The 22,685-nt window shown below is 38.6% G+C and overlaps 1 protein-coding gene and 1 pseudogene across 10 annotated transcripts in view; one reads left to right on the top strand and one right to left on the bottom strand.

The window, feature by feature from the left end:
* LOC105035049 (protein virilizer homolog) overlaps positions 1-22,685 on the top strand; it is a 115,949-nt gene that overhangs the window by 16,655 nt on the left and 76,609 nt on the right. For all 10 annotated transcript variants that reach the window (XM_073251728.1, XM_073251729.1, XM_073251730.1 and 7 more), the window contains 7 exons: positions 3,251-3,392; positions 3,484-3,665; positions 11,549-11,634; positions 11,708-11,756; positions 11,846-11,912; positions 12,037-12,494; positions 12,595-12,694. In XM_073251728.1, the coding sequence (XP_073107829.1) occupies positions 3,251-3,392; positions 3,484-3,665; positions 11,549-11,634; positions 11,708-11,756; positions 11,846-11,912; positions 12,037-12,494; positions 12,595-12,694 (1,084 nt within the window). The remainder of the gene's footprint in view (positions 1-3,250; positions 3,393-3,483; positions 3,666-11,548; positions 11,635-11,707; positions 11,757-11,845; positions 11,913-12,036; positions 12,495-12,594; positions 12,695-22,685) is intronic.
* Positions 8,098-9,297, bottom strand: LOC140855529 (uncharacterized; annotated as a pseudogene).

Genomic DNA, 22,685 nt, shown 5'->3' with positions numbered 1-22,685 from the left:
AGGTGCTAGTTTTAATTAAATCTAGATTAATATGCAAGCCTTTACTTGATTTTGACTAGTGTCATATAACAGGTAAAGGCTTTTATAAACATGAAGAGATTTAATGATAACCATTTGGAGAAAAAGGATTGCTTCAAGCACCTCTATAGAACGGTCATAATCCTCTCTTGATTTGGTTTTCTGGCCTTGAAACATCATGGACTGGTATCCTCTGATTTTAGATTTCTGCCAATATTGGAATCGCATAATTTAAAATGCCATTTGAAAAAACTAGATGAAGGTTCAAAACTTAGACATGGAATTAAAATATCAATACTGCTGACAGTCTGTTGAATGATGCAAAAATCATACGAAGTTCAATTCTTCATGATAATTAACAATTAATATGGTAGTATATAAGCACTAATCTTCAAAATAGTGCCCTAATTATGATTTGAAAGGTCAGTATATTGTGGATGCAATATGTTATTGTACTGTGCTATTACTTTTCATGATAGTTAGATCATCCATGTGATAATTATCAAATTTTGAATGTACACTTGATACATCTTTACAACTTCTACTAATTATTATGTGTTTGATAATTTTGGTGTCAAGTCTCGTATTCTTTTTTATCAATACAAGTGTGAAATAAATGTGTCATAATCATTGTTTTCTTGTAATTGAAAGAACAGGAGCATGCAATTTGGGTCACTTGTCGAAATATTTGAATGATATTTTAGTGGAATAATTCATATGTTATACGTGCTGTTTGTATAATACTTGGTGCTGTCTAGTTTCCTAATGAACCATGTTTTTCCTTCAAGATTTTTGACAATACTATCTTCTATATTTGTAGTAGAAGGTAGAGTTCTAGAGGGACACAAGACGTAATCACTTCTTGAATGATTAAAAAGATGATGTTTGCAGGCAAGTATAACAGAGAACATTATAGAAGCATGTTAAAACTGCACATTGAACTGGAGATGACAGGAGTCACAGGACATGCTTAACCTTAATCAGTAGGCTAGTTCCAATCTATTTTATGTTGGCATTGTGGATCTCAGGATGATTAATGGGAGTTTGATAATGTTTCTTGATTGAATTTTTACCTGAAGTAGTGGTATCGGTATGATCAACTCTTTGAGATATGACTAGTGAAGTAATCAAGGTTTTAAATAGTGGCACGAACCCTATTCCAGTTTTCCACCAGAACAGTACATCATTGGTATGATACTGATATAGATGTTGCATACTGAGATTGAGAGCATCAAAAAGAACAAAAAGCCATCCATGTTGATTGAGATGGTCAGTATTGATTGATACTGCTTAGTGTGGACCAGTATGGTCAGTACTGACTAGTCTTACTGGTTTTGACATCCTTGCACCTGAATTGGTGCTGATTCATGTCAAAATGGTATGATATTTACGACCCACCAATTTTTTAAATCCTTGGAAGTAAGTGTAGTAATATTCAATTATATTATGTTTTGGTGATTATGAAGTGTGGAATTTGGATGGACTAGATATCATATTTTGGGAAATAGGAGGAACAATGATATAGCTTGAAGGTGTCTTAAGTAGTTTTATTTTTTGAGTGGGGTTTTCTGGCTGTGAAGTGATAAGAGAATAAACAAAACAAGATGGTACCTATGGATTGTATGGAGTCTTTTGGATGCTCAAGTTATTGCATAATTTGAGATCTTAGAAACATTAATTATCTTGGATGCTGAAGTTATTGCATGATTTGTGATCTGAGAAACATTGATTATACATAATTTGTAGAGAATAAATAAGGATCGAAGATGGAAGAAGGGGTACTATTTTTCCTGAGCAATCAGTATCTAATTTAATTTTATTTCAAAGCTTCACCATCAATGCAGTGTAACACTGCAACTTGGATGTGCAAAACAAAAGCTAATATTGTCCGTGATTTTTATTAAGATGATCAAGAATTTTACTACATTTGATTTGGGTCCAAGACTAGGAAGCATGGATGCTTAAAATCACATGCTGAATTTGCATTGGAGTATCAGATACCTATACTTGCCAAATACTTATTGGATACCTGTTCTATAACTGTGCTAAATCTCCTAATATTCAAAATTAAAGGAAACCCTGGATACTTTTAGGATACACGTGTGATATTTTCCCATACCTCCAAAAGTAATTGGGAGGGTGTTTACATTCATTCTTAATGTTAACCTTTAAATGGTGAATGGTGACGCTTGTAGTCTATGATGCTGATATGAAATGAGGAAGTATTGATTGGGGTTTATGGATTTGAATGACTAAATCATAAACTTGTAAAGGTGATACTATTGTATAAAGTATGGACTATGCCATTTTGATAGCCTATTATGCTTTCTATATGCTCTTTTATGTACATATATATACACACACATATATATATATATACAAGGTTTCAAATCCTGTAGGATGGGGCTATCCCGATTTTCCCATGCAATGGAATGCATTGCCATCCCACCCTGTTTTAACACTTGGGTCGAGGGATGCCCTAAGACCTTCCAATTAGGATGCTGGGAACATGGCGGGAAGGTCTTGTCTTGACATTCAGGATGGTACACCATTTGGTGTCTGGTGGGACATTCCATCGGGACTCAAGCCCTTAAATGTATGTATATTATTGATGCATCCTAACTGTCTCTTACCCTACTTTCTCAAAGTTTGTCGTATCGGCGTATCCATATCATGTCATATCTATGTTTGTGCTTCATAGGTCCAGGATGAGGGCTTGGGCAGCTGGACTTTTGTTAGATTTCATATTTTTATATCGAAGGACCTGTGATCAGATATACACATATTACATGTGTATATGATACCTATAAAACAATCCTACATATAATATATTTGTATATTGACTTATATAACTACAGTCATAAAGGATACTATATGCTTATAGAGGTACACGCTATTTGGCTTTGCTGAAAGGCTTTATACACGCTAAGAATAGGTCATTCTTTAGTTGGGCTTGCTATGAATTCTTTATGCTGTATATATTGTTGCATATGTTTTCCCTTAAGCAAACAAAGTAATGCCATCTTTGTCCTTTCACTTAGTTCCTGAGCATGCCTAAATATTGCTTATTATGCGTTGATGGATTTTTTATATTGTTCTAAGTCTTTTGCTGGTTAAAATCTGTACACCTATTATGGTTCAATATATACCATACAGATTTTGATTTTAATTGCTATTTGGAATAACTGTATGCTAAATCATGCAATTCTTTTGATTGGCCTTGTCGAAACAGGAGAGAGGCTTTTTCCCTTTGTCAGTTGCTTTGTTGTCATCTCCTGTACTACGGTCAGCAAGTGGGAGCACAGCAGACATGTTTATGGAAATTGCCACATCAATTGAATCCATACTTCTCTCTCTCCTTTTTTATCATTCAGGTCTTATTGTTGATTCTCTATGTGTTGATTCTCCATTTTCTAATGATAATAACCAAGATGACATCAATAAAATCTGCTTTTCGTTTACCAGGCTTATCGTTCTTACTTGTTCAACCTGAAGCAACTGAGCTCATAATTCTTTCTCTTCGAGATGCTGAAGATACAAGTAAGAAAGAATGCATGGCTCTTCGGCAGGCAGCTGTTTTTTTGTCAAAGGGATTCTTCTGTCATCCACAGGAAGTTGGGATGATTATAGAGCTGCATCTTAAAGTGGTCAGTTTATATTTCACACATACATAAATACATACATGTGTGTTTATGTAAACATGTATGTAGAACTAAGATTTCAAGTTTTTGTCAAAAATCAATTGGTTTCAGTAGCAGAACTGAGCCATGATTTTCGGTTTTGCCAATTGTGATTAGTTTTGGCCAAAACTAAACTAGTTTTTAGTTATTTCAGGTTGTTTCAGATGAAAGTAATCATGCATGCCAAGAATGTTGGTTTAGCTTTTCTATGTCAGTTTGAGAAAAATTCTTTACTTCGAGCATGTTTAGGAAGTAGCATCAATTTCGAATCATTTTTCGTTATTTTTTTTCTTTTTGAGTTATAGTAAGGAATTCTAACTCATAGTGGCATTTTGTTGATGTGAGTTACTTGTTCAAGTAATTCTAAGATTTTCCAAGTCTTATCTGTTATTCACCCAATATTAGTTGAGTTTATCTCAATAATTTGCTATAGCCATAACCATTTGGTCTTTTCATAAATATCTGGGTTTGGTTTTATGGATCATGATTTACCTATTATTCATATTTAGGGCAAACTCTGATGTTATTCCAAAGTTCTTCATGTCCTTCAACACAACTCTATCCATGTTCCTTTAGGTCTTTCCCTCCCTTTTCTTACAACCTTCAGCACAAACTAAAGTACCTTTCCTTATTGGAGCCTTCTAAGGTTATGTTGTACATGTCCATACCATCTCTATTGATATTTCCTGATCTTGTCCTTAATTTGTAGAAATCTTATGGTTCCTAATATTTTCATTTCTTAATCTATTGTTCTATATTTACCACACATTCATCTTAACATGCCCATTTCTTCCACACTTGGCTTCTTTTCATGTGCTTTCTTTATTGCCTGAGACTTTGATCCTTACAACATTATGTGCATTACTATCATGGATTTCCGAACTGTCTCGAATTAGACGGTTTAGGGCATGTCGAATTGGACTGGCGGCTGGCCGGAATGGTTCCAGTAGTAAAAATGGGACATCGGGCGAGGAAGAGAGGAAGAAGGAAGGAGAGGAAGAGAGAGGGGGATAGGGAAGAGGAGGGAGAGGGAGAGGGCCTTCCAAAGTCTCCGGAGGGCAGCTGGGATCGTTGCACACATTGGAAAATGGAGGAGGACAGAGGGAGGGAAGAAAAGGGAGGGCGAGAGGAGGAATTTGGAGGCCATTGGAGGTTGTCAGAGGCCTCCGGAGGTTGTCGGAGGCCTTTGGAGGGCCGGTGTGGCCTCACCGTCGTTGAGGCTGGAGGAGGGGCTCCGCCCTCCTCCCAATTAAAACAAGGGCTTCGGCCCTTGTTTCCTTTTTTTTTTTGGGTGATTAATTGTGTGATGTTGGCAATAGTTGCCAACTTCACCGATTTTCCTTTTTCTTTTGTATTTTCGGTTGAAGAGCAGCTCAATTGTCGACTTTAACTGAAAATATAAAAAAAAAAAGAAAATCAGTGAAGCCGGCTTCACCGATATCGCCCAAAAAAAAAGGGGACAAAACAGGGGCTTAGGCCTTTGTTTCGTTTTGATGCCTCTGGGCCTTCAGTGCTCTCGAAGGCCTTCTCTTCGTCTTCCCCCTCTTTTTCTCCCCTCCTCTCTTTTCCTCTCTTTTCTTCTCGCTTTCCTATCCTCACTGGCCTTCTAGCTGCCTCTAGCTGCCTCAGCAGGCCTTCGACGGCCACTAGAGGTTCTCTCTCTTCCTTCCCCCTCCCTCTCTTTCTTTCTCCCTCCACCCTGTTGTGTTGGTTGGAGCCCTGGTACGGTTCGGTTTGGGGGCATATTGAACCATGCGGCCAGCCAGCATGGGATCCGGTTCTGGCATGGCGACCCTAATTACTATCGTTCTATATATTTTCCCTTGAGTCTTTAAGGTACGCACTTAATGTATTACCTTCCCAACATTTTGTATGATAGATCCCAAATAATGAAGCTAGTCAACTTGTGTTATTTTTTGTCCATCAGTCTTCATTTGTATTACATCTTCATTTTTCATTTTTCAGTAAATTTACTTTTCATGCAGTCTATCTTTTTTTCTTACTAGTTTTTAAACCCTTTATCTTGTAAAATTTTCCTCCATAAATCCAAATTTGTATATAATTCAGTTATCTTTTCATGCATCAGTACTATATTATCCGCAAGGAATATACATCATGGTATATCTTCGTAAACATTAGTAGCAAGGTATACTGAACCGGTACCGTCGGCCGTTTCGGCCGGTTGGCGGTATGGTTCGGTATGGTTTCATACCGTACCAAATTGACGATCCGAACTGGAAGAAAAAAAGAGAGAAATAGAGAGAAATAGAGAGAGAGAAAGAGGAAGAAAAAAAAAGAGGGAGGGGAAGGAGTCGGCGGGGCCGCCGGACGGCCTCCGACTGGCCGCCGTGGCCGTCGGAGGGCGCAGTCCACGCGCGCAGCGCCGCAGGCGTGAAACAAGGGCATCGCCCCTGTTTCGCAAATTTTTTTAAAAAATAAGGTTTTAAGTGAAGTCGGCAAACGATTTGCCGGCTTCACGATTTTTTTTTTTTTTAAAAATTCTTAAGTCGGCAACCCAGTTGCCGACTTCATAAGTTTAAAATAAAAAAAAAAAGAAAAAATCGAAACAGACGTTGTCTGTTTCGAAAAAGAAGAAAGGGGCGGAGCCCCGGACCCGGGGCTCCGCCCGCTCGACGGCTTAAGCAGGGGCTCCGTCCGCTGGACCGTCCTCAGGCCGTCGGCGTCGGCTCGCCGGCCACCGGGAGCCTCGGGGGCTCCGCCCGCTCGACGGCCTGAGCCGGGGCTCCGCCTGCTCGATCGCTCTCAGGCCGTCGGCGTCGGCTCGCCGGCCATCGGGAGCCTCGTAACGCAGGCACCGTCCGTCTGGTAGGTTCTCCCCCCCCTCCGAGTGCTCTCTCTCTCTTTTTTGCTCTCTTGAAAGTCCTATTGGGCGATACGGGGCTCGAAAGCCCTCCGACGACTGCAGCCGGTCACCGCCGGCCTCCGACGGCTCCCACCTTCCTCCCTCCCCTCTCCTCTCTCTTTCTCACTTTCCGTTCTTTTTTCTTCGGTACCGCCGGTGTACCGATTTTACCGGCCGAATCATGCCGGTTCCCCGCTGGTCCGGTACGAGATGGGTGTACCGGCCGGTTCGGCACGGTATGGCAAACCTTGATTAGTAGCTAGTTTATCTAAAACCAGTGCAAAATGATATGGTTTCGTGTTGATCGTTGATACAATATAGTTGTGATTGGAAAAATACTTGTACCATAATAACTCCTCACATTGGTTAATGCCCTAGCATGTATTTTTTAAATTTTTTCAATGTACCATTTGGGTACACCTTTCTTGGAACCTAACAAATTACTTTTCTTGCTACCCTATCATAAGGTTCCTCTGAACGAGTAAAGGCCCTACCTAGACCTTTTTCCTTCTCTACATTTGTTTATCAATTATTCTTTCCCATAATTTCATAGAGTGGTTTATAAGTCTTCAAAACACACACACACACACACACAAAGAGGAAGATGTACGTGCGTGCGTGTTAATACTATATATATTTATAAAGAGAAAGAGAGACTTTCTCAATATGTTCAAATTGGCAGCTAGTTGATTATATGAATGAGTGAAGCAGAAAAGGTGAAGAGATTAGGATTTCTGCATATAATTCATATTAATCAGAATTTTAAATATGAGATACAAACAAATTGCTTTTTATGCAGGACTGCAATTTTTAACTGCATAAGAATGCTATGTAAATATAAGAAGTATTTTGTTAAGAGTAATTTTATAAGATTTGTTTTGGGGCGAAGTTTGAAAACATTGAAAGCTATTTCGGGTTCAATCCTATGAAATTCAAGACAAAGTTAGGAAATTGAAAAAAGAAGATGAAATTGTACACTTTTGTAAGTATAAACATATTTACAAATTGTATAATTAAATTGCTGTCATAAAATTGAATGCCATATTACACTTTAAATTGATGTATAACATGATTTTTGAACATATTAGGGCCTGTTTGGATATTTAGGATTTTTAAACCTAGGATAAAAATCATGATATGATATAGGATCTAATCCTATAAATTATACAAAAAATCCTATTGGAAAAAAAAAACCTCATATAAATAATCCTATCCTATGTTTGGGTGATAAATTAGGATTTTCCCCCTCCCTCCTTCCTCTTCCCAATTCCTTCTCTATCCCTCATTTTTTCCTTAATTCTATGACTTTAAAATAAGATGAACACAAGCTGATCTTATTATAATAATAGAGATGATAAAATGCAATTATATAATCAATTTAAGGACATGAACAAGAAATAGACACAGAACCAAAGAAGTTATGAACTTGTAGTGTTGTACTTTTCCTATAGTTCTCCGTTCTTCTCGATGTTGTTCAATCCTACAATAAAAGAAACACTAAAATTAAACTTTTTAAAAATCTAATAAATAAATCTATCAAAATTGATACCTTCGCATTTGAAGCTTTAGCCAACAAATTCGAATTTCTTCAGAGAGAGAGAGAAAAATTTCTCGATTATATGATTGAATGAAGACATTAGCTGCCATTGCCTTTTCTTCTATTGAAAAGTCCCTCCATCGTATTTAGAACCTCAATGCATTTTGGAATAGAGAAATTATCTCCATGGTTTGTTACTTCTCTTTACTACTCTCTCCTTCCCTAAATTTCATATACCTCTCCATTATGTCTACAATTCTCTCCCCAGTTGGCCTTTTCTTCTTCCTATTCACTGTCGATGGAGAAATAGATGGTGCCGCATGTTGGCTAGTAACATGTGGTTCGCATTGTAACTGTCTGTGATTGACCAAGTGTGCACTCGAAATCTTCATCTTCCGCTATATGCTCATCTCCTTTTTCATAAGAGTCTGCAAGACTTGAACTTTGATGAATAGAAGGTGATCGTGATGCAGGTTCTTCATTTTCATTCTCTCAAATCCACATTTCTAGATCTGATGGATGTGGAATTCTTTTGGCCTTCTGCAATGTTTTCTATTCCAAAAAATTTTCACCATTAGTGCATTATATTCAAGAAATGAATATCGAGAAGGCACAAAAAAATAAGAAAAATATATACCTTCATATAAACTAGCTAAAGCATTATAATGTATGAATGATTTATGTTGCCACTTCTTAAGTTTGGGGTTTGCCTGTTAAGAGAAGATAATTATCATATATAATGCTCATTATATAACATACATACATATATAAAACTAACCTTGATAAGTGATGCCCAAACTTAATGGGCTAGTAACTAACATGCTCCTAACATGGTCCCATGCCATTCCACTTTTGTTTCTTAGGTTTTTTTATTGTTTTGTAATCCCTTTTCATTTGGGCGTCATGCTATTTGACTTGTTGCTCCGTTAGATTTGACTTGGGGAACTTTTTCTTCAAGCTATCTACTATTCTATTCCATCCTTCAGTTGTCCATCCATTCTGTCCTTGATAACGAGAAACATTACATTCAAGTAATAAGTCTATGAGACCCTTTTCAAGAGATGGATTCCATTGTGCTCTAGCATTGGCCATAGCACAGCAACTGAATAAAAAAGCGTATCGATTAAATATTAGTTCCAAATTAGAGAAAACAATAGTGAAAAGAACAGAATTAGAAGTAAAAATTTTAGTTATAAAGAACTTACAATAAACTTAAATAGGGACTCAAAATTAAGAAAATATTTTAGTAAGAGATCTCTCTTTTACAATCATCTAGCAATGTAAAACAAAGCAATTTTCTTAAGAATATAGTGAAAAACCCAAAGAAAGAAAGAGAGAAACCATCCTCACTTTTTTTTGGTAGAAAAGATAGCAGTTTGTATGTGAAATATAAGTGAAAGTTTAAAGGTACAGAACCGAAACAAAAAGCCCACAAAGTCAATGATACATCTTAGTTGACCCACTAGCAATTTAATTACAATACTAGGCATCAAACTGGATGGACACTGCATCATATAGTCCTCCCAGCTGACATTTGCAATAAAGAAAGGTACATTCATTTCAAAGCGCATTCAACCCTTCGGCATGGTATGAAGCATTGGAAGGATTTGAAGACTTGAAAGGTAAACAGAAGAAAACTAACATGATAGTAAACCTCTTCAGTGCATGTCAGAAGCCTGTATTCAAGATGTTGTTGAAGGCAAAGAGCAATACAGAAATTACATGTAAGATATAGGTATGAAAGCATTGAGAATAGTGTACTTTCTCATAATATAAGCAATAATTATTAAGCATATCATACAAGCATGGTGCCCTATAAAAGATGAGACATCATAATGATAGAGCAAGATAATCATTGGAACCAAGCTCCAATTTTGGAATTATAGGCCGGCATGAGCTGTTTAATACCATGGAGCATTTCCCATCAGAATCTTTAAAACTTGAAACATCATTTGGGAACTTTAAATTGAGCAACAACATATTAAATGAACTCAAACTAATGAATTCTTTGGCTATAGGTAAAGAGCCATTGCTCTTGTTGAGTCTCTGTCCATCAGTTCGTGTTAAAATTGAATTATCATATGGGCCAATAGAAAAGCAGCGACAAGGATATACTGTCTTCAAGAGACAATAGCATGAATTTCTTGGCAACTTGAAGCCCAAAGCAGAAGACACATGAAACATTTTAAGAGTGTAGGGGCCCGGGAATGCAGGCAGTAGTATAATGCATCTGTAGGCACACCACAGAAATTTAGAAAGGATTAGCGGGACAACTAAGCAACAGATTGTGATGGGTTGGAGAATAGATGATGCAGCTATACCACCATGGCAAAAGGCTAAATCTCCAAAAGAGAAAACCCAGTTATGCCAGATGGTGAGCATAAACCAAATTATCCATAGAAAAGTCAGGAATTAAACCATTATAGTTGCTGGTGCGAACCCCATCAGAATCTTTATTATAGAAACCATTATAGTTAATGTTTACCATCTTCATTTTAGCATAAGATCAAACACTTGATGAGCAAAGTTTATAGGAGATCTAACATAGAAGAGAGTGGAGAGCCTCTTCGGTATTAAATGGGATGTCGAAACGTCGGCTTTCAGGGGGTTGCATCGGTTAAAGTTTCCGCGGCGGCGATGGGGCCAGAAAGGCCACCAAAGGTAGGCAACAGGGGAGCACGGTGGCAGCAATGGTGGCGGCAATGGTGAGGAGGGCAGCAAGATATGGGCAGCGTGAGAGGAGGCTGAGAGAGGGCGGAGGAGTGGGAGGAGGGAGAGGGTGCATGTGAGGTGGGTGACGGAAGGAACGACGGGAAAGGAGAAGAGAACGTGATGGTTGGACGAGGAGGGGAGTCCAACGATCTCAGGAAAAAAAAAGATCCATGGAGGTGATTATTTTTTTCTAATGGGATTAGCCGCTTCCAATAGGTTTTTAATCCCATGATTAATCTAGCCAAACTGTAGTTAGGATATAAAATAGAATTTTTATCCTTGGGATTGTCACATCCTATAGGATTTGGGCCAATCTTATCCTTCCCAAACATGCCCTTAATTGGTTTCAACATATTTTTAATTTTTAATTTCCAACTTTTAGTTTGATTTTTTAATTTCAGACTTTTAGTTTGAGAATAGTGATACAGCAACACCATACATTAAATAGTTCCAAAGGAAAACAAAATTAGACCAAAATTATGTGGTATACTCTTTCTTGGATTATTTTTAATTTTTCAATTATTTTTTCTAATTTTACTTTTTCTTGATTTTGTTGACTGAAATTCTGAAAGGCAGAATGAGAATATTAAATTGCAATGGAATCTAGAACCTTGCATACAGCGTACCATACATGCATATTTACATTAATAAGTACATGCAGACAGATGGGGATGGATTTTGGTCCTTTCATCTTATGTGGTTCTTCTATCTATTTGTTGTAATTTTGCTTCACTGTAGGGGACTGCTATTGCTCGCTTGCTTGCAACAACTCCTCATTCTGACGAACTTTTATGGGTACTTTGGGAGCTTTGTGGCATTTCCAGGTAGATTGATCTGGCATTATATTTTGTTTTTCAAAGTTAAACTGCTAATGAAGCATCTAGAGCTGATATGCAGGTCTCATTCTGGTCGTCAAGCATTGTTAACTCTGGGCCATTTTCCAGAGGTATGGTACTTGATGCCTAACCTGCAGGAACATCATTAAATTTTGCCCAGCTGTTGTAGTTTACATAATTATGCTCTTTGATGTTACAGGCAATGTTGGTCCTTCTAGATGCGTTGCGTTCTTTCAAAGAGATAGAGCCAAGTGCTATGAACAGTGGTAGAGTATAAGTCAATTCTTGCTACAATTGTCTTATTAAGTTCTATTGCTTCATTTTTTTTGGCCCCAGCTTGGTGGCTCTTTGTTTAATCTGTGCGAATACTTATTAAGTTCTGAATTTCAGGAACTTCTCCACTGAGTCTTGCCATCTTCCATTCAGCTGCAGAGATTTTTGAAGTCATGGTCACAGATTCAACTGCATCTTCTCTCAATTCATGGATTGGGCATGCTGTAGAACTTCATAAGGCTTTACACTCTTCTTCTCCAGGATCCAATAAAAAGGATGCTCCTACAAGATTGTTGGAATGGATAGATGCTGGCGTTGTTTATCACAGAAATGGGGCTATTGGGCTTCTTAGATATGCTGCCGCCGTTTTAGCTTCTGGTGGAGATGCTCAACCAACAATTGATGTCGAGAATGTTGTTGGGGATTCAACCAACAACTCTGATTCTCAAGTTGTGGATAATCTTCTTGGAAAGTTTGTCACCGATAAGTACTTTGATGGAGTCACACTCTGCAGTACCTCTATAGTTCAATTGACAACAGCATTTCGAATTTTGGCATTTATTTCAGAAGATACAGTAAGAATATTTGTTTCAATGTTCCATCTATTTAAATATCTTATGTTGACCTTTTTCTTTTGATGTTATACAATTTCTGATCATCATTTTGTTGATGAAGCCTGTGTCTGCCTCTCTTTTCGAAGAAGGTGCTGTGACTCTTGTTTACGTGGTACTTGTCAATTGTAAATTTATGCTTGAGCGCTTGTCCAACAATTATGGTGAGTTCTCCATTTTTTTTTTTTTGTTTTATTTGACAAGTACTATCTAAGCACGTATTCCTTTATATAACTCCATTCATGGAGGGTTTGCATGCCATCTTTGAACTCGCATCTTGCTGCCTCTTCAATTGATCGTGGATCCTAGCAGTTGTGCACAAACTATTTCTCATTTGAAGTTTTGGATGTTTGTCATATGAAAAGGGTGTTAGGTTACATAACAATTGGAAATATCCCATAGAAGTTACCCAATAATTTGGCCAAGGCTGACAATCATGATTATCGTTATGATTATGTAATCCTTATCTGTTTGTGTTTTCTCATTTTATGAACTTGGTCTTTATTGCCATGACACAGATTGAGATAGATAAACTTCTCTTTCATGCTTTGAAATTCCTTTGACTTCTGCATGGTTTGTATGCATTGTTTTGGTTTGAGTTTCCTCCTAGTTTGTGCAGAAGCCAGTGGAGTGACCATTGTATCATGGGAGAATGCTGCCAAACAACTCTTGCAACGTGATGTTGAATCTAAGGCTGTCTTCAACTTGCCATGAGTGGATTAGATCAAGGTCTGCCATACTAGTACAATGACCGACCCATATCGGTCAGTAGGTGGTATGGTATGGTACCAGTTTGGTATCGTACTGACCAAGGACTATCAAATCGGAACTAGACCAGTTCAGTACTGGTCCGTAGCGGTCCGTGCCAGACTGAACTGGTAGGGCAGAGAAGGAAAAGAGAGAAGAAATAGAGGAAGAGAGAGAGGGGGGATAGGAGGGGGAGAGGAAGAGAGGGCCTTCGGTGGTAGAGAAGGGGAGAGGGAGAAGAGAGGAAGAGAGAGAGGGGAGATAGGAAGAGAGGGCTTCTGACGGCCATTGGAGGCCATCTAAGCTCTTGTCGAGCTCGATGAGAGTGGAGGGAGGGAAGGCGAAAGAGGGGGAGACGCTTACCTGGTCACCAGAGGCCCTTGGAGGCCTTCGGATGAACAGTGATGCCGTTGTGACCTCTCCAACGGCCGGCGAGCCATCACTAAGGGAGGTTGAGGGCGGCCGAGGTCGGAGGAGGGTTTCCGCCCTCCTCTAGTTCGAAATAGGGGTTAAAATACAATGAAGTCGAGGCAATTACATTGTCGACTTTGCTCGATAAAAAGCCAAAAAAATGAAATAGGGGTGAACCCCTTTTTCGAACTAGAGGAGGGCGGAGGCCCTCCTTCAATCTTGGTTGCCCTCAACCTCACTGGACGTTGGCTCTCCAATGGATTGCCGACTTCGCTTGATAAAAAGCAAAAAAAAAAAAAATGAAATAGGGGCGAACCCTTATTTCGAACTAGAGGGCGGAGGCCCTCCGGCCTTGGCTACCCTCAGCCTCCCTTGGTGCTGGCTTGTTGGTCGTTGGAGAGGTCGCGGCAGCGTCGTCATCCATCCAAAGGCCTCCGAGAGCCTTCGATGATCAGATAAGCTTCTCCCCCTCTCTCTTTCCCTCTCTCCATCGTTATCGAGCTTGGCAAGAGCTTGGATGGCCTCCGATGGTCTCGTCCTCACCCTCTCCTCTCCCTCCCTCTCTCTCTTCCTCTCTTTCTTCTCTCTCTTTGAGATGGCTGCTAGCCTGCTTTGCCGTTTTGTATGTCGGAATCGGATTGGTATCCCACCGATCCGGTTTGGCATGGCCTTAACTGTCCAGTTCGGTGAACATTGCTACCAACACTTGGTATGCCATGGTGTACCCATGACTCATATGATCTTTTTTTTTTTTCATTTTTTTTTCTATATTTTTGTTGGTTTTGTACTTAAAATTTTTTTTGGTTTGTTGTCCAATTTGTTATTTTAACCTTATTTTTTTTTATCATGAAATGAAACTAGGACTTGTCCATCCAGTGTTACTTATAAGCAAAAACACACAATACAGCAAATTGAATTGATTAATGTATTAAAAGCACAGAATGCATACATCTAAAATCTTTTGGAGTCAAAGTTGTTAAAGGCGTGCCTGAGGCGCAAAAGGCTCGAGGCGAGGCGGCTGAGGCGCCATCTAGGCGCTTGAGGCGCACGCCTGACCTAATCTCTAAAGGCGTGCCTGAGGCGAGGTGGCTGTTAGTCTCAGGAGGGAAATAAAAGGGTGATGTTTTGGAAAGTCAGACAGATGCAAGGAAAAAAAAGATTGAGACGATAGAAAAGAGGGCAGTCATGGTCGCCGATCGAAGACCCACAGCCATCAGAGCACCGCCCTAGCTGTCGGAGAAGAGAGCCCACTCGTCGATTGACGCAATTGAGGACCCACGATCGTCGATTGAAGACCCATAGCCATCGGAGCACTGCCTCAGCCGTCGGAGAAGAGAATCCACTCATCGATTGATGCAATCGAGGACCCACGGTCATTGATCGATGACCCACAGCCATCGATTGATGACCCCACCCGTTGGAGCCCCCACCAAACAGTACGGCTTCACTTTTTTTCTTTATTTTCTTTCTTTCTCTTCTTTCTTCTTCTCACCGTTTCTTTGTTTTTTGGGTGTCGACATGACGTTCTTTACCGCTTATCGAATGACCCATTCCATTTTTTGGATGACGGACGTCCTTTACTGCTATCGTTCTCGTGCCCCGTTCCTTTTTTTTTTGGGTGACATCCTTTACTGCTCATCGTTCCCGCGAATTGCTCATCGTTCCCTTTTTTTGGTGACGTTTCTTTTTTTTTGTCATCTACAGTAACTTTTTTGGGCTTTTTTTTCGATTTTGTAACACAGCAACAGTTTTTTTTGGGTTACATTCTCCCTTTTCTTTTCTTTTTTTTGGGTCACATAACCAACCCAATTATGTAATAGATTTTTATTTTTGGGGCCTGATTTTGTTATCATTGTTTGGCACCTATTTTAGGAGGTTAAAATGGATTCCGAAAGCCATGATGTTAGATGTATGTCCTAGAAGTCAATATGGCTGACACATTGTAATAAAGCTAGGACACAATTTTATACTTAATACATTGACTTGATCAATAAAAGGACAAATTTATTTTTTATTCAAGTATGATGTGTCTTTGAATCGTCTATGAAATTAACTTTTCGATATATATTTTCAAAGTGTTGAGAATTAGAGATGTATTTAATTCTTAAATGCTCTTGGTCATAGTATCATCATGAGGACGGTGATCGATCCGGATAGATTGGCAAACAAATCGCTTCCTTCGGGGTAGATGAGTTTTTGATTTACAATGTAGAGACACTGAGCGACGAGTGCGGATAGTTGTTAGAGAACAACTAGTACTGAGCATGACCATATGAGAGATCACTTGGATTTTTACTTGATCGTCAGTGATTGTCTCGATGCTGTAGTTGTGTAAATGATCTTTTGATCTAAGATGGTACGATCGCTCGTAGTGAGGCTGTTGGAGTTTGACTGACACATAAACATGATCTCAATGAGCCTTTGTAGTGGATGTTGGCGACAGTTGGTCCACTGTAGGAGTAGGATGCGCATCAAGATGGAATCTATCGATCTTGATAGAAAAGAGTAGTCCTATGGGATTCGAGAGATTAAGTCCGAGAGTCTGTGGCCACAGCAGTATAATTGATGGAAAATATTTTCCATATGGATCACAATTGGATTTGAGTTGATCGAATTTATTATATGACTGATGATGAGGTTTGACGATTTATTCATGATCTGCCATTTAGTCGAGACTCACGATAGATGGACTGTATCACACGTTAACTATACCTTGAGGTTTGTTTTTGGTTTTACTGGATTGCCACTACATACTGCTAGGTGTCACTGATGGATTGTGAGAGCTCACTAGAATTGCTCAGGATCGACAATCCTTGATGAGTTAGAGTGAAATTGTTTCGACCCATTGAAAAGAATTTCAATGATACAATGATAGAGATCATTGTATATCTCACTATCAGATAGAATTGAACTTATGGGGTCAGACAACAAAGGGATTAGACCTAGAATAAGCAATTGGGCTTATGAAGTCTTAATTGGGTTTAGAGAAATCCTATTGGGTTCATGGTAACCTTGCTAGCACATGGTTGGATCCAATTTTTTTCTTTACGTTTGAATTTCTTATTTGATAAGATTAATTCAAACTTAATTATCTGCTAATAATCTAAATGAATTAGATTCATTGGGCTTCAATTGTTGGGTGCCTAAGGTTTTGGATCAAAAAAATTAAGGGTGCAAGCCCTTAATTAATTTCTTTGATAGTTTTGATTGGGTGTCACTTGATTTGATCAAGTTGGACATCTCCACCTATTAGAGGGCATGTGGATCTTTTATGGGGCATCCCTTGGGTGCAAAAGGGGGTGTGATTTTGTAAGTGCAAGGGCTCCAATTGTTGGCGCCTAATAGGTTTCCTAAAGGAAGTCAAATAACTTAAGTTATAAGAAAATCTAATGCAAGTAGGACTAGTATTAAGTACTTGCTTGTTTTTGAATAGGATTCAAACATTATATCTATTTAAGGGACCTCCCCTAAGGTCCCTAGGTACTTCAACCAGCAGCCCATGTCCCCTCTTAGAGAGCTCCATGCCCCCTCTCTTCTCCTTTCCCTCTCTCTCCCGTGGAGCATCAATGCCCAAGTGTTGGGTGTCCCTTCTTCCTCCACGTCTAAAGGCTGTTGGGCGTCCTTTTGTGTGCTAGTTCCTAGTCCATGGTAGCAGCATAATCAAGGGAAGAAAAAGCAAGAGAAGAAGAGAAGAAGAAGATCAAGGAAATGATCAAACAGTTGATCGTGATCCAGACTTGTTCAGATTCATAAGTTGATTTTTTTTGGAGAATAAAAATCAATTTTAAGAGGGTTGTTCCAGGCTGATCCTCAGTGGATACCCGTGGAGGTCGGCATTTGCGTGGCTAAGAGAGAGCCTCTTCTCTTTCAGATCCAGATTTGAAGAAAGAAATTGCGAAACATGTATGTGATTTGATCACATATTAAATTTCAGCATATGTTCAATTTCAGCATATCAAGTAGATTCTTGTGGTTTATGTTTTATGCATGCATGATATAGATTAAAAGGAGTTTTAATCTTCTATTTCGTTATCATGTTTAGAAAAAAAATTTTGAAACATACATGCATGCCCTGACATGGAAAATCTAACACATGGGTCATCTAAAAAAGATTCTTGGAAGTATGCACATTTGGCTGACTCAACGGGCAAAAACAAAAATGATATTATTTGTAATTTTTGTGGAAATATGACTAAAAGAGGGATTTGTCGGGCAAAACAGCATATAGTTATAGGGTTTTGAAATGCCAGAGGTTGCCAAAAATATCCACCTCATATTTGTGAAGAGATTAAAGATTATATGTTAAGGAAAGCGGAGGAAAAGAAACAAGATAATTTGTTGCCTGATTTTGATGCTATGGAAGACTATGGTGTTGATGAAGAAGATGAAATTCAGGTGGTTGGTCCTCGTAGTAAAAGAAGTGGTGGTACAAGCAAAAGTTCTATGGCTAGTAGTAAGGCATCTAGCTCAAAGAAATCAAAAGAGAAGGGTCTTATAGATTTGTATTTTACTCCTGATGCAGAAATGGTTGTTCAAAGTAGAAAAGAAGGCAAAGGAAAAGCAAACTACTATCAATGAAGTTTGCAAAAAAGAATTAAGAGACAAGGCTTGTAGAGAGTTGGCTAGGTGGATGTATGATGCCGACATTCCATTTAATGCTGTGAATTATTCAAGCTTTGCTGTTGCAATTGAAGCAATTGGATAATTTGGTCCTAGCATGAAACCTCCTAAGTTATCATGAGATTAGGGTCCCTTTGTTAAGAAAAGAAGTTAAGTATACTAGAGATTTGATAAAGGGTCACCAAGAAGAGTGGGCAAGGTATGGATGCTCGATTATATCAGAAGGTTGGAAGGATGAGATTGCAAAAACTCTCCTAAAGAATCGATATTCCTCAAATCTGTTGATGCTTTCCATACAGTGAAGAGTGAAAATCTTTTATTCAAATTGCTTGATGACATGGTGGAGCAAATTGGAGAAGCAAATGTCATTCAAGTGGTGACTGACAATGCCTCTAATTATGTAGCTGCAGGTAGAATTCAATTTGAATAAACTTTTCCATCTTTAAGTTTTAAGAAATTTAGTACAATTGTAATTTAATATTCAAATTTTAAATTTTGAACTGGGAGATTGTTGGAGGCAAAGAGGCCAAATTTATATTGGTTACCATGTGCTGCCCATTGTATTGACTTGATGTTGGAGGATATTGCTGAAATTCCAGCAATTAAAAAAATATTGAAGAGGGCAATTTTTTTGAATGGATACATCTATAGCAAAACGGGCATTGTGAACTTGATGAGGAGTTTCACGGGGCAAAGAGAGTTGCTTAGGCTAGCTAAAACTAGATTTGCAATTGCCTTCATCACTCTTCAATCAATGCATAATCAGAAGAACAACTTGAGAAAGATGTTTAATTCTGAAGAGTGGAACTCCAAATCTTGGGCAAAAGAGTCAGCTGCCAGGAGAGCAGTTAGTACTGTTTTGATGCCTATATTTTGGACTAACATTGTTTATATCCTTAAGTTGTCTGGTTTCTTGTTCGTGTCCTTCGATTGGTGGATGGGGTGAAGAAACTTCCTATGGGATATGTCTATGAGGCTATGGATAGGATAAAAGAAACTATTACTAAGTCTTTCAGTGGTAGAGAAGAGAGGTACAAGGAGATCTTCAAAATTATTGATGCTCAGTGGGAATCTCAACTACATCGTCCTTTACACACAGCAGGCCTTATTTGAACCCTGAGTTCTTTTATGAAAACTCCAATATTGAGCAAGATGAAGAAGTGATGGATGGTTTATACAAGTGTATACAAAGGCTAGTTCCAAGTGTTGAAGTGCAAGATAAGATTATAGATGAGCTGAACAAGTATAAAAATGCTCAAAGCCTTTTTGGAATATCCATGGGGGTTATGCAAAGGAAGACAAAATCACCGGATAAATAAATTAGTTTATTTTGCTTTATAGATTTAGTTGTACGTTTGTTTATTTTTGTAATCTAAAAGCACTTTGACACTTGTTTAATCAACAGCTGAGTGTTGGGTTGTATATGGATCTTTAACTCCAAACTTGCAAAAGTTTGCAGTGAGAGTTCGTAGCCTCATTTGTAGTATTAGCGGTTGTGAAAGAAATTGAAGTGTGTTTTCACATGTAAGTACTAAGTAACTCTATTATTATTATTATTATGTGTGATAGCTTTAAGACGTTCTAGATTGGATGTAGTTATATTATCAAATAATTTTATTTATTATTTTATATTTTTATTCTTACAGTTTCATAGCAAAAAGAGGAATAGGTTTGCTCAACAGCGTTAGAATGATTTGGTATTTGTAAAATATAATAGAGCCTTGAGGCATTGATATAATCGGCATGATACTCTTGAGTCTTGACCCTATTTCTTTGAAGGACATTGATGATGGTAATGAGTGGTTGGTGGGAAGAATGGATGGGGATTCTGATGATGATGTTTAGTTGGTGTCTGATAATGATGATTTGACTTGGGATGCTGTTGCTAGGGCTGCTGGAGTTGATGAGCCTACCTATCACACAAGAATTAGTGCGAATGCTTCTTCATCGAGAGGGGGGCTTTACTCTCAAGGCCTAGAGCATCAAGATCAGAACTTGCAGATGAGAAGTTAGAGGACTCAGAAGAAAAGCAAGACATTGGAGATCATAAGTCTGATGAAGAAGAAGAAGATGATCTTATTATTGATGATGATGATGACTACTAGGAGATTACATCTACTGCTTGTTCATTGCGAGATTAGCTAGAACTTTTAATTAGGATTTTAAACTACTTAGTTATATACTTGTGTTAGTATGATTTTTATTTTGTTGTTGTGTGCTTATTGTGAACAATATTGTGCTTAAATGTTCATATGCAGTATGCTACATGTTTTGTGTTGAAACTTTAATGAATTTGCATTTTAATATTAATGATATTTTGATTGTAGTTATATAATTTTACATATTATGCATATTTCATCTTACTTTTAATAAATGTGCACCTCGCCTTGCTCAGACATGCGTCTGCGCTTTGCGCCTAGGCTCCTAGCATCCTTTGTGCCTCGGTGCGCCTTGCGCCTTTAATAACTTTGGGTGGAGTACTGATGTGACCTATAGATGTCAGGATTATAATCATACTTTGGAGGATCATTATGCCATTTTTCTAATCGGTCCATATTGCAATAGGCCTCCATGATCCTTTTGGGGTTCATTGATAGCTACTTTAGGAGGACCTATTTGTCGGACTCTAAGACCACTTTGGAATTGGCTATCCAAAAATGGCAATAGCAAAATCCAACTCTAAAGATGATGGAGGGTATGTAGGATAGTAACCACTTGACTCTGATGCGTGAAATGATCCATATGCATATGGGTCATAGGTTGCTAGTGTAGATAGGATCCAATATGTGATTTGGAACTAGATATGTCTTGGGCCCTATTCTAAATATGCAATTTTTATCTACCACAGCAGCATCACCTCCTAAATGACCATGAGGAGCCCATGTTCTATATGCAGTGGTGTCTGGGCTCTACCAGATCATGCACTATGGTCCTTATTTTGTGTGGTATGAGTAAACTACAAGTCATTGGTGAATTGAAGATCATCTTAGGGTTGTGAGTCAAACTTTGGTGCTCTATGTCCCATTACCAACCTAGCCACCGGATGCATTAATGGACGAACTTTCATTGTTGGTATTGTGTGATGATCTGGGCAACTGGTCATCAGATGGCTCGCTGGTCTTCAAATCAGATTAAAAAGATTCCTCCTTGAATCTCTCCAAAGAAGATCCAACTACCTTTCCTTTGTATTTCTTGGTGGCCCGAATAGCTGCCTTTTTGCTTTGACTCTGTTGGCCTACTAACTAGACCATATACTATGGTGGCCTCTTCTCAGCATCTCTCGATCGAATTGCTGGATGGGTGTCTTCGATATGGAGCCGTTCGATGATTAGCTCCCTTCTAACCCCTATGGTTTATTGGATAAAAGTGTGGAATATGTTGTTCTGCTTATTGATCTGCATTCACCTTAGCCTCCTTGGGTACGAAACTAGCTTGTCAAGGAGGCGATCTTAGCTTATCCAACTCTAGTTCTTGTTACTGGTAGAGGTGCAAGTGAGTCGAGTTGCTCGTGAGCTACTTGAGTTTGACTCGAGTGCAAGCTCGACTCGACTATTATTGAGCTCCGATTGAGCTCAAGTAGCTCGAATAGCTTTATGAGTTCAGCTTGAGTAGCAAAATGCTCGACTTGAAAGCTCGCGAGTTTATTCGAGTTTATATATTTTTTTAATATTATTTTTATTTGTAATATATGTATATCAACATATATTATTAGTGGGCTAATGAGCTCGAGTATGGCTCAATTGATATTCAAATCGATTTGAGTTGATTTTGAGTATTTCTTTTTTTTTTTTATCGAGTCGAGCTCGAGTTTGGGATATTAGGGCTCGATCAATCTCAAGTCGAGTTTTGAGCCTAAGTATTTTGAATCAAGTCGAGCTCGAGCTTCTAGCTACTCGACTCGGCTCAGTTTGATTGCATCCATGGTTGCTAGCATTTAATCATCGGATCCAAGTTCAACATGCACAAAGTCATTATGGAGTGGATCATTGTACTTGATTTCCTTTTCAATTCACTTCTTCCATAGAGGTAGGTTGTAGTGGACATAGGCAAGATCATTCAAGTATTTCTACATGAGATGGTTTCTTTGTTTGCTGTGGATAAGAGCGAAGGTAAGCCAATTGTGCTCACAACCATCGGAGGAGATAGTTTGTGAGAGGATTTGGATTGGTGGCTAAGGTTTCTGGATGACAAATCGAAGTGGATATACCATTCGGCTGCAAAAGTATTCAAGAAAAGTACATATTAGACACACCTAAATTTTGATTGTATAATATCTAAGTTACAGCTGTAGTTCATATCTTAAAATACTTGGACTCATTTTCTATTTGCTTGCTACAATTGTTGGGCTGTTGAAACTAGCTGAGCCCTCCGTAAATG

Source organism: Elaeis guineensis, chromosome 2 (assembly GCF_000442705.2).
Source record: "Elaeis guineensis isolate ETL-2024a chromosome 2, EG11, whole genome shotgun sequence".
NCBI classification, from domain to species: Eukaryota; Viridiplantae; Streptophyta; class Magnoliopsida; order Arecales; family Arecaceae; genus Elaeis; species Elaeis guineensis.
Note: the sequence above shows the minus strand (reverse complement) of the source record. Positions and strands in the feature narration are given on the sequence as shown.